This window comes from Bos grunniens, chromosome 29, assembly GCF_055505025.1.
Source record: "Bos grunniens cultivar Pamir isolate PY7600 chromosome 29, Bosgru_T2T1.0, whole genome shotgun sequence".
Classification (NCBI taxonomy): domain Eukaryota; kingdom Metazoa; phylum Chordata; class Mammalia; order Artiodactyla; family Bovidae; genus Bos; species Bos grunniens.
In genome coordinates, this window is record NC_141193.1 from 50,942,496 (window position 1) to 50,956,285 (window position 13,790).

The following is a 13,790-nucleotide window of genomic DNA, read 5'->3' on the forward strand; positions in this document are numbered from 1 at the left end:
TGAGTTTGAGCAAGCTCCAGTAGTTGGTGATGGACAGGGAAGCCTGGCGTGGTGCAGTCCATGGGTTCGCAAAGAATTGGGCACAACTGAGTGACTGAACTGAACTGAACTGCCTCATTCCTCCCTTTTAATCATTTCTTTTTCTTCTTGCTGAATGCTTTTGTCACTTAAATAGCTACTATATGTCAGCTTTCCCAACGTGAGGTAAGACAGGGTTTCTAGTTATACAGAACAGATCCAGTGGGGATGGTAAATATGCAAATAGAGGTGAAAGTAGGAGGTGGCCAAGCTGTCCTGAATTATAAACAGCACTTTGGTTTACTCCTGATCTCATTGTGTTCACAGAGCAGCTCAGGCTGTGTTCCGATTGCTGATCACTTTTATTCAGTGCTTTTCTCTTAAAAAGACTAATGCTTTTCATTCCTTTGGGGACTGCATTTTATCAAAGAAGCCACGTTTTTTTCTGCACAAAAATATTACAACCCAGTGATCTGTGCTAGTTGTTCAGCTGTGCTAGAGTATGTATTACCATTGTTTCTGGTTCTGCTGGGCTCTGCAGGGGAGTGTCTTTCACCGGTGTTTCTGTTTTTCAGCGCTCAATGGATACCTCTTTGGAAACTTCCCTGAACCTGATATGTGCGTTGGTGAATCAGTGTCCTGGCACCTATTTGGGATGGGGAATGAGATAGACATCCATTCCATCTATTTTTATGGTAACACCTTCATCAGCAGAGGGCATCGGACTGATGTCGTCAACCTGTTCCCAGCCACCTTCCTGACAATAGAAATGATAGTTGAGAATCCTGGAAAGTGGATGATAACCTGCCAAGTCAGTGATCACCTCCAAGGTAAAAATGATGAGGCCAGTGTGGAAATGGTTACAATGGCACAATTAAACCACACAGTCAACGGTGTTCATTCAGTACATGCTATTGGATGGATTCTTGTCTGTGTTATATTTATTACAATTAATATTAAACATAGGAAAATGTGTAATGCCTATTTGGCATCTTATTGACAGATATTTATTAATTAATTAACTCCTTATGAACCAGGTAAGAGGTGATTGAAAAAATTGATAAGACCTTCCTGGAACCTGGAATCTAGTAGTTAAACATAGTTATACATTTACAAAATGAATAAAATTTGAGGCAGAATGATAAATGTTCTTGAGCTTTCTCACTTTACTGGAACAGTCAGAAAGGCTACCTAATGAGGGGGTCCCTAATCTGAGCCTAGAAATATGGGTAAGAATTTGATAGATGAGGAAGAAGAAAAAGGCTTTCCAAGTAGGGGAAGCAACAAAAACTGGGAAAAACACATGGGCAATTATAAATAGAATAAAATTTACAATCAGAAGTTAGAATTTACAGATAATCTGGTCCAACCAGAAAGGGATTTCTAGATAATCTGGGCCACCTCCCTATCCAATTCTTGAATTCCCTTTTGGACATCTCTTTAAAATGTTTTTAAAAATTTTATATTGGAGTATAATTGATTTATGTATGATGTGTTAGTTTCAGGTGTACAGAAAAATGAGTTATACGTATTCAAATATCCATTCTTTTTCAGATTCTTTTCCCATGTAAGTTTCCCATATTACAGAGTACTGAGTATAGTTACCTGTGCTCTATAGTAGGTCCTTGTTGATGATCTATTTTATATAGAGTGGTGTGTATAACCCCAGCCTAGTAATTGTAGCAGCCTGTTTCATCTCTGGGCTGCTCCATGAGAGTTCTTTATATTGAGACAGAATCCAATGACAGGTGCAAAATCCTTTGAAAGGTGAAATATAAGCATTTGTTGATTTAAATACCTGTTGAATGATTCGGTCCAGGTTCCTTGGGACCACATGGAATAAGTCTACTTAGCTGGCCTTAGGTTCAAGGCAGAGGAGTGATGAAGCAGAAGTTTTAGAGAGGCAGTTTGGGCCTCAGGGGAGCAGTTTTGAATGGCAAGGCTAAGGAACATCTGGAAGGTGATGCGTGCGTACATGCTGAGTCCCTTCAGTTGTGTCGACTCTTGGCGACGCTATGGACTACAGTCCATCAGGTTCCTCTGTCTGTGGGATTCTCCAGGCAAGAATACTGGAGTGGGTTGCCATGCCCTCCTCCAGGGGGATCTTCCCAACCCAGGGACTGAACTCACTATATTACTTCTCCTGCATTGGCAGGCAGGTTCTTGACCATTAACACTACCTGGGAAGCCCCTGGAAGGTAATAGTGAGCCCTTTTAGATCATTAGACACAAGTGATTTAGGAAGATTTAGGGAGCTAAATATGTCTTTATGCAGAGAAGACTCAATGGAGAGATTCTGGCTACTGGATGCCAGTTAAGAAACATTGGCAACATTAAAGTTATGATATATTAAAGGTTTGGCCTAAGAAGAGAAAAAGAAAATGTTATCAGTTGGATAAACATGGAGTAAATAATGTACGATTCAGTTTGGATCCTAACTACACACAGTCACCACAAGGACAGCTGTGCAGCACTTCAGGGCTGCTTTCATAACACATTTTTTATTCCCCTCAACCTTAAAGCAAACCTCACATTTGTCCACTGGGTTATTCCAGGTAAATTCAATTCAGCAAATGTTGAGTTGCTCAGTTAATATGTATCAGACACTCTCCTGAAAAGACAAAGATGAACATGACAGTTACTATTCTCCACCCCCACTCCAGACTTCATTGAGGTATAATTGACAAATAGGAATTGTATATAAATTTCTTGATGTTTTGATATAAGGTATAAACTTCTTAAACTACACACAAGCTAATTAATATATCAATTACCTCACATAGTTAAACTTTGTGAAGCTGGTGATGTTGAGAACACTTGAGATCTCAAAGAATACAAAGTTTCAGTTATGCAAGACAAATGGTCCTCGAGATCTAATGGTGACTACTATCAAAAATACTGTGTTGTATACTTGAAATTCCCTAAAAGGGTAGATTGTAAGTGTTCTCCACAGAAGATCCTTAAATTTGAGAAGAAATTAGTTTTAAAATCAAGGCATCAGCAGCCATTTGAAATTAGATTCTTAAATTTGGCCAGTAGTTGTAGACATAAGGTGGAATACATTACTGAAATACATTTACTGAATTGTCCATACTCTTGGGAAAAATGTTTAAAATTGGAAGATATGTATAATTCAATTTTAAAATTAGCAATCACCTCTAGAGATAATGGTGTCACATTTTAGTGAATATCTTCCCTATTTTCTAGACCTTCATATACAAATGTATATTCTTTCCAAACTTCACCATTTGATAACTGACAACAGTATCACTTGATTACTATTAGGTTTAACTTTTTTTTTGTTTGTTCTTGGGCCAATAGTATTTCTTTTGTGAATAACCTATAAATGTTTTGCTCATTTTCTATTGAAATATTTACTTTTTTCTTTCTTATTTATCAAAGATAGTTACATATTAATCTTTTGTCATATATGTTAAAACACTCCTATTCCCACTGTTTATTTTTACTTTTAATTTTGTTTACGGTCCTACTTTCTGTACAAAAGTTTTAAATGTTCATGAATTCAAATAAATCAGTCTATTCTTCCTCTCTGATTGCTTTTGGAGCATTTATACATTGGCTCTTGGTTTTCCTCTGTTTTATAGCTGGCATGCTGGGGCAATACAATGTTGGTAACTGCAAAAGTGGTATTTCTCACCCCAAGATGAAGGGTCAACAGAGGCACTACTTCATAGCAGCTGAAAAAATTCTTTGGGATTATGGTCCTCAAGGTTATGACAAATTCAGTGGTCTTCCCCTAAATGCCTCTGGCAGGTAAGCTCTCTTTGCTGATGTTTCTAAGCCTCTGATAAGAGAGACATCTGTTAGACTTTTTGCTGCAATCTCATTTGTGTTCCAGGCACTGTTCTTATGAGTACATACTGCATAGATGGCATAATGGCATCATTTAAGAAGCTCTGAGTCCCATAATGTATATCCTGCTTAGAATTGTATATACAATTGTATATACTGCAGATAAATGCAGAGTATCTCAGAGCTATGGTTTTTCCAGTAGTCATGTATGGATGTGAGAGTTGGACTATAAAGAAAGCTGAGCTCTGAAGAATTGATGCTTTTGAACTGTGGTGTTGGAGAAGACTCTTGAGAGTCCCTTGGACTGCAAGGAGTTCTAAACAGTCAATCCTAGAAGAAATCAGTCCTGAATATTCATTGGAAAGACTGATGCTGAAGCTGAAACTCCAGTACTTTGGCCACCTGATATGAAGAGCTGACTCATTGGAAAAGACCCTGATGTTGGGAAAGATTGAGGGCAGGAGGAGAAGGAGACAACAGAGGATGAGATGGTTGGATGGCATCACCGACTCAATGGACTTGAGTTTGGGTAAACTCCGGGAGTTGGTGATGGACAGGGAGGCCTGGCGTGCTGCCGTCCATGGGGTCACAAAGAGTTGGATACGACTGAGTGACTGAACTGAACTGAACTATTTATTGCTTTATGATTTGCTGGCCAAATCAAAGCACTAGATTCATCTATTCATCCATCAAACACTTCAGGAGCATCTACTATGTGCAAGCTGCAGCATTAAGTGCCGTGAGAAGTACTAAGCTGACAGAGAACAGACTAAGGTCTTACACATATTAAGCAGACGACTTTGAAAAGGGACTAAGTCAGGACTCTCAGTGGAGATGAAATAGCCAAGGAAGGTTACCCTTTTTGGTTCAAGGACAGCCTGATATAAGTGAAGCCCCTTCTGCTCAGACTTCATATTCTTCCCTGTCCAGTACAATGCCACTTTCCCCCTTCAAAATCTAACTCTGCTGTAACTTCTTAAGTAAAGTCTCCCTGACATCTGAGTAATTTTCTCTGGGCTTCCATAGCATGTAATATTTTTCAAATCGAATCTAACAATTTATTAAGTGGATGAAGACCCCTGTAGCTTTAATTGTAGGATCATATACAAATATGTCTAGGGAAGCATTACAAAATATACAGTATGATATCAACAAGTATTGCTCTTACCCTGTAATCCTTTTCATGTTTGAGGGAATGTTTAAAAAATTGTCTTTGTGATGAATAAGATTCCTTTTGTTTCTTTCATTATAAATTTCATTCATTCTTCCATCAAAGTGACAACCTTTAACCTTGCCTGAAGAATTTGTGTGGACCACCTGTGAAAAACTCTTTGATATCAACATTCCCTATTGACTAGTATTTTCCCATAAACAGAATAGTGAAAATTAACATTGAGAATTATGTCTTAGAAGCCTTCCAAAATTAGAAAGCACCATATAAAATATGAAATATTAAGCTATATTCAATGGATATTTAATGTAATATGTGAAAACACAATGTACTAAGTGACATGAGAGATGCAGGAAGGTCTAAGATAATGTTCCCGATCTCAGGTACAGAAATAAGCTGAATATACAGGAGAAGAGAAGTGACTTTGCAAGTTACAAATAAGATTAAGATAAGCTGTCCAGACAGTAAGTTGTCTGGGCATTTAGAGAGAGCTAAGATAGCCAGAAATACGTCACAAAGGAAGTGAAACTTAAGTAGGTCTTTTGAATGATAGAATTTATGTAAGTGAATTGCAAAGACAGGGAAATTTTAGATGCAGGGGTTAATTCAAAGCATCTGCCATAAATAAAGCAGAGTGATTAGATCAGAGTGAATGACATGTGAGGGATTTGCATGGGGCATGAGCACTTACACAGAGCAGTGGAGAGAGGCCTGGAGCAAACCAGATATCCTTTGCAGAGGTCCTCCAGTCTGTTTGAACTTTACTTGATTGGCAACTGGAAGCAACTGAAGATTTTGGAGCAGAAAAAATGACAATGAAAATGGCTATTTTAAAGGTTTTGGAATATCAGTGCGTATGCTTAGGAAAAAACTCAAGGGAGCCAATGTAAGATAGAGGATGCTGCATGGATAGATAGGAGGTTCATACTATGGTCTAAATACAAGGCGAGGAGCACACACATGTAGAGTGGGTTGTGGGAAGAAAGGAAAGGAAAAGACGAAATAAAGGTGAAGAAAAGGAAGGGTGCAAAATAAAAGGTTACAAAGTCAGAATGAACAAGAAAAGAGGAAGAGGCAGAAAAAGAAGACACAGCTGGCATGTCTGCAAGAGTGGTGGTACCACTGACAGAAGCAGAGGAGGGATAGTACTAGTTGGAAGTTACATTATTGTATTTCACAAGTTTGAAATTTGGTATTTTGTATATATAGTTTATATGGTAACTCCACTGATTAAACTACTTGATTAACTAGATACTCCATTCCTTAATCATGCCAGATATCAGAGCTTACTATTTGCAGAGACTATTCATATTGACATCAGCAAGAGATAGAGGGATGCTCATTCTGCAAAGAAAACAGTTAGCTCTTTGTTACTTTGTAGGACACCATCTGGGACTCCAGTATTGGTAAGTAAGGAGTTTACCTATGCCTCCTTCGGTTGCTGGACCTCTGGGGAAGAAAGTACAATGGCTAAGAGAGAAATGAGCTTGAGCACCAAACAGCTTCTGAAGAATTTTAAGGCTGGTCGACTATTTCTGGGAACTTGGCTGAAGACTGTGCTATCTTTTCTGGGGAGATGGGTGGATGAATGGCCTAGAGACAATACAATAAAGCTTCATAATTAAGGCACTTAATTATGGATGTGCAGAGGTATATTCCCAGTCAACTCCCTTCTTTTCCCACAGTGACTCTGAGCTCTACTTCACACAAGGCAACAACAGAATAGGAGGGAAATACTGGAAGGCTCGGTACACAGAGTATGTTGATGCAACTTTTACTCGAAGAAAGCGATTCTCTGAGGCAGAAGCCCACCTTGGAATTCTGGGTACAGTGAAATCATCTGTCACGTTTGGAACAAGGGAGATGTTTCAGTGGGGCATGTAATCTAACAGGGAATGACTCTTCTGCTCCCATTCACTTCTCTGTCTCTTTTCATCTCTTCTCCCTTCTTCTCTCAACATTTCTCAGGTCCCGTCATCAAGGCAGAGGTAGGTGACACTCTATTAGTGACATTTGCCAACAAAGCTGACAAGGTCTACAGTATTTTGCCCCATGGTGTGATCTATGACAAAGCTTCTGATGCAGCCCCAAATGTAGATGGTAAGTCCTAGTCTGTGACTGGGGAGGATACTGGGCCCTTTACTTGCCAGTACTGTGAGCTTGAGCAGCTATTTCAACTTTCTGAACCTTACATTTCTCCTCTATCAAGTGCAGGGAATTATGCTCACCTCACACGGCTTTGGGAAGGGATAGATGGGCTTCCTTGGTGGCTCAGACAGTAAAGAATCTGCCTGCAATGCCGGAGACCTGGGTTCAATCCCTGGGTCAGGAAGATCCCCTGGGGAAGAGAATGGCTATCCACTCCAATATTCTTTTGTGGAGAATTCCATAGATAGAGGAGCCTGGGGGCTACATACAGTCAATGGGGTCACAAAGAGTAGGACACAACTGAGAGACTATCACTTCACTTCAGATAGAATTCAGGACAGGATCTGGCGCACAATAGATATTTAGGAAACGTTAATGCCATTCCTTTACTCTCAGTAACATAATAAATCTCAAAGTGGGCAACTTTCACAGCCTCACCCACTTCTCTAAGATGGAGAGTTTTCTGCTGTAGTTGCATGGGATTCTCTGGGTAAGGCTAAGGGGAAAATCTGATTTCCAACGTTTTATTGAAATGAAACTCTTACACATGGGCTTTGCTTTGTCTCTATGGGCAAATATTTATTTAAAACTTTTGTGGGCTTACCATCATATATGTATCCCCCAATCACAGAGTATGTAACACAGGCTGTCTACATGTAAGAAAAGCAGCTTCTACCCATTGGCTACAGGAACTATCCTTCCATTCATGATACTGTTCTTGGGAAATCCTGGCTGTGTGGGAAGCCTTTCTCATCGCTATAGCAGATACCATGACTCCTGAGATACTTCTTTATTCCCAAGTATGAGGCTGGTCCCAGTCCAGAGCAGGCTTTGTGGTGCTGGGGAGGGAACAGAGAAGGAAAGGGTGGAGGCAGTATTCCCCATTCCCTAGTCTCCCCCACCCCGCACCCCCTGCCCACTGCAGCAATGTCTCCTGTGCCCACATTCTCTTCCTTGGTCAAAATGCTCACGATGACTTTTGCAGAAAGAACCTTAAAGACAGCTGAAATGTCTACATTTCTATTGTTTATCTCAGAAAACTTTCGGTGTACCTGTTTGCAAACCCTGGACAAACAAAATGCAGGAAGTCTCTGGCCTCAGTCTAGTTGAAGAGATTCAATGTGTTCATTTGACAATACAGTGTGAGGGTCAAGTAAAAAGTCTTTGGGATCAGCCCTAGGTTTAATCCCAGATCTGCCTTTTATTATTTTTTTTTCTAATTTTATTTTATTTTTAAACTTTACATAATTGTATTAGTTTTGCCAAATATCAAAATGAATCCGCCACAGGTACACATGTATACCAGATCTGCCTTTTACCAGCTTTGTTACCTTGTGCCTTTGCTTACCTCCTCTAACTTGTAGTTATTTGGGTTATTTCCTAGTTTAACCTTCTAGATTTAAAACTCTTTAAATGTAGGTCTCTTGTTTAACTTCTTGGGGTATCCTCTAAAGGCCCAAATATAATAAATTCCACATCATAGAAGGTATTAAATGATATTTTATGGATTTACATTTATATATAAATGGGCAATTATCAGTCTTTAAGATAATTTAAAGACAATTATCATTCTTTTAATATTTGCTAAACTTGAGATTTGAGTAAGAAGTAGAATCTATGAAGATATTAAGTATAAACTGTGAAGAAGATAGTCCTTTGATATAAGCATCTATCTCATAAAACAGCAGATGGTGGCACTGACCTCTCTGATAGGATACAGTGGAAACACCTGTCCTTCCACAAAGCACATCATCAGACAGAGACGCACCCTGAGCTGGAAGACCCAGTCTGACAAGTTTCTCATTCCTGGCTGTTGCTTTGAGTCGCTGTTTTACTTGTCTCCACAGGATTTCTGAAGCCAGGGGCACATGTTAAGCCAGGTGAGATCTTCACATACAGATGGACGGTACCTGAAAGTGTCAGCCCAACAGCTGATGACCCACCCTGTCTGACTTATCTTTACTTCTCAGCCGTTGAACCAATCAAGGACACGAGCTCTGGCCTTGTAGGGCCTTTGCTAGTCTGTAAAAGGGGCGTTCTCAATGCTGATGCGACACAGGTAGGCCTCAGAGGTCACCGGGCTCACAGGGTTGTATGTGAGAGAGATCAGGAATGTGGCTAGAGAGTAAACAGTAAATCTCCATTACAAAAAGGTGAATTTTTTCCTCAGTGCTCTCGAAATCGAGTTCTACATGAGGATTTTATTTTATTTTTCATAAATTTAAGATGCAAATTTTAATTTAAGGTAATTTTAGTGTAAATTTAAGATCTGAAATGTACTGATGCCTATGCAGAAAGCCAGGAACTCTGCTTGTTTGGCTGGAATTTGGTGACTCTCTTTCCCTGGGCATTGCTTTGATTCTAGAATCTCCAGAGACCTATATAGAATATAAATTGGGGTATTTTGGGGGGCAGGGGGAAAATTTTCTCAAGGGCTTCCCAGGTGGTGCTAGTGGTAAAGAATCTGCCTGCTAATGCAGGTAGACTATAAGAGTTGCAGGTTAGATCCCTGAGTCAGGAAGATCCCCCGGAGGAGGGCATGGTAACCCACTCCACTATTCTTGCCTGCAAAATCCCATAGACAGAGAAGCCTGGCAGGCTGCAGTCCATATGGCTGCACAGAGTCGGACAAGACTGATGCAACTTAGTGTGCATGCAATTTTCTCAAATTTGTCTACACATTAGACTTACCTGCCCACCCCCTACCTTCAAAAAAAAAAAAAAAAAAAAAACAAACCTGGGGCCCTTTTAAACATCCTTTATTCAGGTGTTTCAGACCAATTACGTCAGAATCTCTGCTGCTGCTGCTAAGTCGCGTCAGTCGTCCACCAGGCTTCCCCGTCCCTGGGATTCTCCAGGCAAGAACACTAGAGTGGGTTGCCATTTCCTTCACCGATGCATGAAAGTGAAAAGTGAAAGTGAAGTCTCTCAGTTGTGTCCGACTCTTAGCGACCCCATGGACTGCAGCCCACCAGGCCCCTCCGTCCATGGGATTTTCCAGGCAAGAGTACTGGAGTGGGGTGCCATTGCCTTCTCCGGTCAGAATCTCTAGGTGATTCCAATGTGCAACCAAGTTTGAGAATCACTGTAGCTCATCACTATAATCCAGGAGTTAATCACTAAGACCAAAGAAACAAGAAAACAAGTAGATATTTTCTTGCAAGTCCCAACTTAGAGGCTTTTATTAAGCAACACTGATTAGTGTGGCAAAGCATAGCATTTCAAGCTATATCTACATAATATTAAACACACTTATGGAAAGAGAGAAAGTCAGCTACTTAATCATTTTGAATTACTTTACTAATCAGAAATAGCAGGCTATTTGTTTAAATGGTATATTTTATATTCGGCATTAATCCTAGTTCTGTAGAAGAGAAGAACCATTAGGATGTATATATAGATAGAAAATTATGATAAGGAGTAGGCTCACATGACTATGGAGGATGACAAGTTTCAAGATATGCAGGGTACGTCACAGAAAGAGACTCGGGAGACCCAAAAGTCCAACAGTCTTGAAAGGAAGAGCCTGTGTTTGAGTTTGAGTTCAAAGGCAAGCAAAAGCTGATGTTCCAGTTCAAAGGCAAGAAGAATCCCCTTTTACTTGTGAGAGGGTCAGATTTTTTGTTGTTCTGTTAAGGCCTTCAAATGATTGGATGAGGCTCACCCACATTAGGGGGGGTGATCTTCTTCACTTAGTCGCTGAATCAAATCCAAGCACACCCTCATGGAAATAGCTAGAAAAAAGTTTGACCAAATATCTGGGCACCCAAACAAGTTGACTCAAAATTAATTACAACACAGGGTCCTATACCTACCTTCTAACCTCCTCCTGGGCTAATTTTCCCTTTCATAGACCCAGTTACCTTACAAATGACTCTCAGATGATGAGGCTCTCCAACCGAATTCCTCTCAGTGGTTCCTTCTCATCCTGTGTACAAACACAACCACAGTTAATAACAGTTAACACAAGGTACTTAGTATTTGCTAGAGGGTGCACCAAGTGCTTTGCCTATAGTATCAAATTTAACCCTCCAAAAATATGAAGTAGGGACAACTCATATCCTCATTTTGCAAATGAGGGAATTAGGACTTAGAGAAGACAAGTCATTTGTCTCAGTTGTCATAACATGTAAGCAGAATGGCACTAGAACCTGATATCTTTCCAAATATATTTGATCCCTTATTCCCCCTCCAGTTTTAATATTTTATTTTCAAAAATCTTAAGCCTACATTGTTTCTTTCCATAGCCCATGATCTAAAACACCATGTGATAAAAGCAGTCAGTTATATAAGGTATAGTAAGAACGTAAAGCAAAGAATAACCTTACCTTCAATGAGAAGTTAAGAAAGCATCACAGAGCTGGGACAGCTAAGGTCCCCTTAAAGTTGGATTAGGGTGGCAGACCATCAAAGTTGAGGGAGAATGCGTATAAAGGACAGAGGCCTGCTGAACACAGCAAGTTCAGATTGCTACAAGGATCTTGGGCTTGCTTTGGTTCAGGTGTCAGGAGGGAAGAGCCAAGAGATGAGACTGAAAAGGTAGGCAGGGACCTATCACTGTGAATTACATTGTATTGTCCAGATTGAGAAGGAGAGAGATGTGATCAGATGGCACTGGTGAGGGTCCCTCTGGAGTAGATGACAGGATGAAGGGTAGATTGGGAGGGAGTCCGTTAGAGGTGGGAAGATGGTTGAGAGACAGAAAACACAGTTACCTCTCTGGTTCAGCTTTAAAGAAACGCAGATTTTGACAATTCAGTATGCTGTGTGGTCAGTAATATTCAAATAGATGGTTTAGGAATATCCACATGGGAATTATTCCATTATCAACTCAAATTAATGTAATTTAGCAAAGCCATGAATTACATGTATTCATTATCTCACTCAAAAACATGTATTAAGTGTCTAGTTTTCCAGGCATTTTTGTTGGAGCTGGGAATACAGAGAGACACCCAAAACTTTCCTACTGTATCAAAGCCTACATTACAGTGGGACAACAGTCAAAATTTTAAGTGCATACAGGAAATATTTTAGGTGGAGATAAGTGCTATGAAGAAGAGTAGAGTGCAGAAAAGTGAGTGAGTTTGCAGGCAGGAAGGAAGATGAGGGACTTTTAGCTAGGGTGGGGCGAGGATGCTCCAGGGAGGTGATATTGGTGCAGGGAATGGAACAGAATAAGGGAGGGAGCCAGGCAAGACCTAGGAGAACCTTCTAGACAATGGGAACAGCATGTGAAAAGGTCTTGAGGCAGGAATGAATTAGGTGTGTTCAAAAAAGAACAAAAGACCAGGGTGGCTGGAGTGAGCTAGGGGGTGAATACAAGGAGATGAGGTCAGAGAGGCCGAGGCCAGGACATGGAGTATAGAGTGACAAAAATAACATGGTGATGCCCAGCCTGAGAACAGGAGTACTGCAGATTAGGAAAGCTTCTGAACAGGGACTTACTTCCTCTGAGGAGGTCACATGGGGAAGGAAAGGATGTAATGAGGAAGATGAATATATAGGGTGTAGAATGAATTTATCAGAATCTTGATTTACAAAATGATCCAGTAAATCTATGGCTGATGTTGATCCTAATTTACTTTCTGTTACTTTGTGTTAACTTTCAAAGTGAAGTAGAGCTAAGAAGTCTCCCAAGCTATACTTTAATACATTCATTTCTTTCTTCTCTGTAGAAAGGAATAGACAAGGAATTTTACCTACTAGTTACAGTCTTTGATGAGAATCTGAGCAGGTATCTTGATGAAAATATTCAGAAGTTTACCTGGCATCCCTTCAGCGTTGACAAGGAGGACAAAGAGTTTGTGAAGTCCAACCGAATGCATGGTATGAAAAATCTTTTCCTCTTGTAAAGTCAAGTCATAATCACATTTGAAGTGAAAATATTTGGAATGCTTTAGTTATCTTAAGCTTGGTTTCTTGGGTATTGTCCTTGGTCATGACTAAAATATTTTGTGGCTTCAGCCTCACAAGGTATGGTGAAACTTCTCCATCTCAAGAGATATGAAGCTTAATACTTCTAAAGCACTTCATCAGCTTTAGATAAAATAATACAGAATTTGAACTAGCAAAGGTCACAGTACATAATAAATGTAGAAAATTACTGTTTCATATATATATATATATATATATATATATATCTGTGTGTGTATATACAGACATATATATATATATTTTTTCATCCAAGAGCAACAGAATACACATTCTTTTCAAGTGCAAACAGAACATTCTCCAGGATAAATTATATGCTAAGCCACTAAACAAGCCTCTGTAAATTTAAGAAAATTGAAAACACATCAAGCACCTTTTTTGAAAACAATACTATATAAGACTGGAAATTAACTTTGAGGAAAAAAACTACAAAAAAACACAACAGGTGAAGGCTGAACAATATACTACTACACAACCAATACATCACTGAAGAAATCAAAGAGGAACAAAAAAATACCTAGAGATAAATGAAAATGAAAACATGACAATCCAAAACTTATGAGATAGCAAAAACAGTTCTACAACAATTTAAAAGCTTACTTCAGGAAAAAAGAAAAATTTCAAATAAAAACCTAACTTTACACCTAAAAGAGCTAGAGAAAGAGCAAATAAAACCTAATGTTAGTGAAAGATAAGAAGTCATAAGGAT

The 13,790-nt window shown here is 39.5% G+C and overlaps 1 protein-coding gene across 2 annotated transcripts in view; it reads left to right on the forward strand.

The window, feature by feature from the left end:
* The window catches only part of HEPHL1 (hephaestin like 1), a 93,482-nt gene that overhangs the window by 40,763 nt on the left and 38,929 nt on the right, over positions 1–13,790 (forward strand). For both annotated transcript variants that reach the window (XM_086384024.1, XM_086384025.1), the window contains exons 5-10: positions 594–848; positions 3,624–3,792; positions 6,688–6,827; positions 6,971–7,102; positions 8,998–9,209; positions 12,826–12,976. In XM_086384024.1, coding sequence (XP_086240150.1) covers positions 594–848; positions 3,624–3,792; positions 6,688–6,827; positions 6,971–7,102; positions 8,998–9,209; positions 12,826–12,976 — 1,059 coding nt within the window. The remainder of the gene's footprint in view (positions 1–593; positions 849–3,623; positions 3,793–6,687; positions 6,828–6,970; positions 7,103–8,997; positions 9,210–12,825; positions 12,977–13,790) is intronic.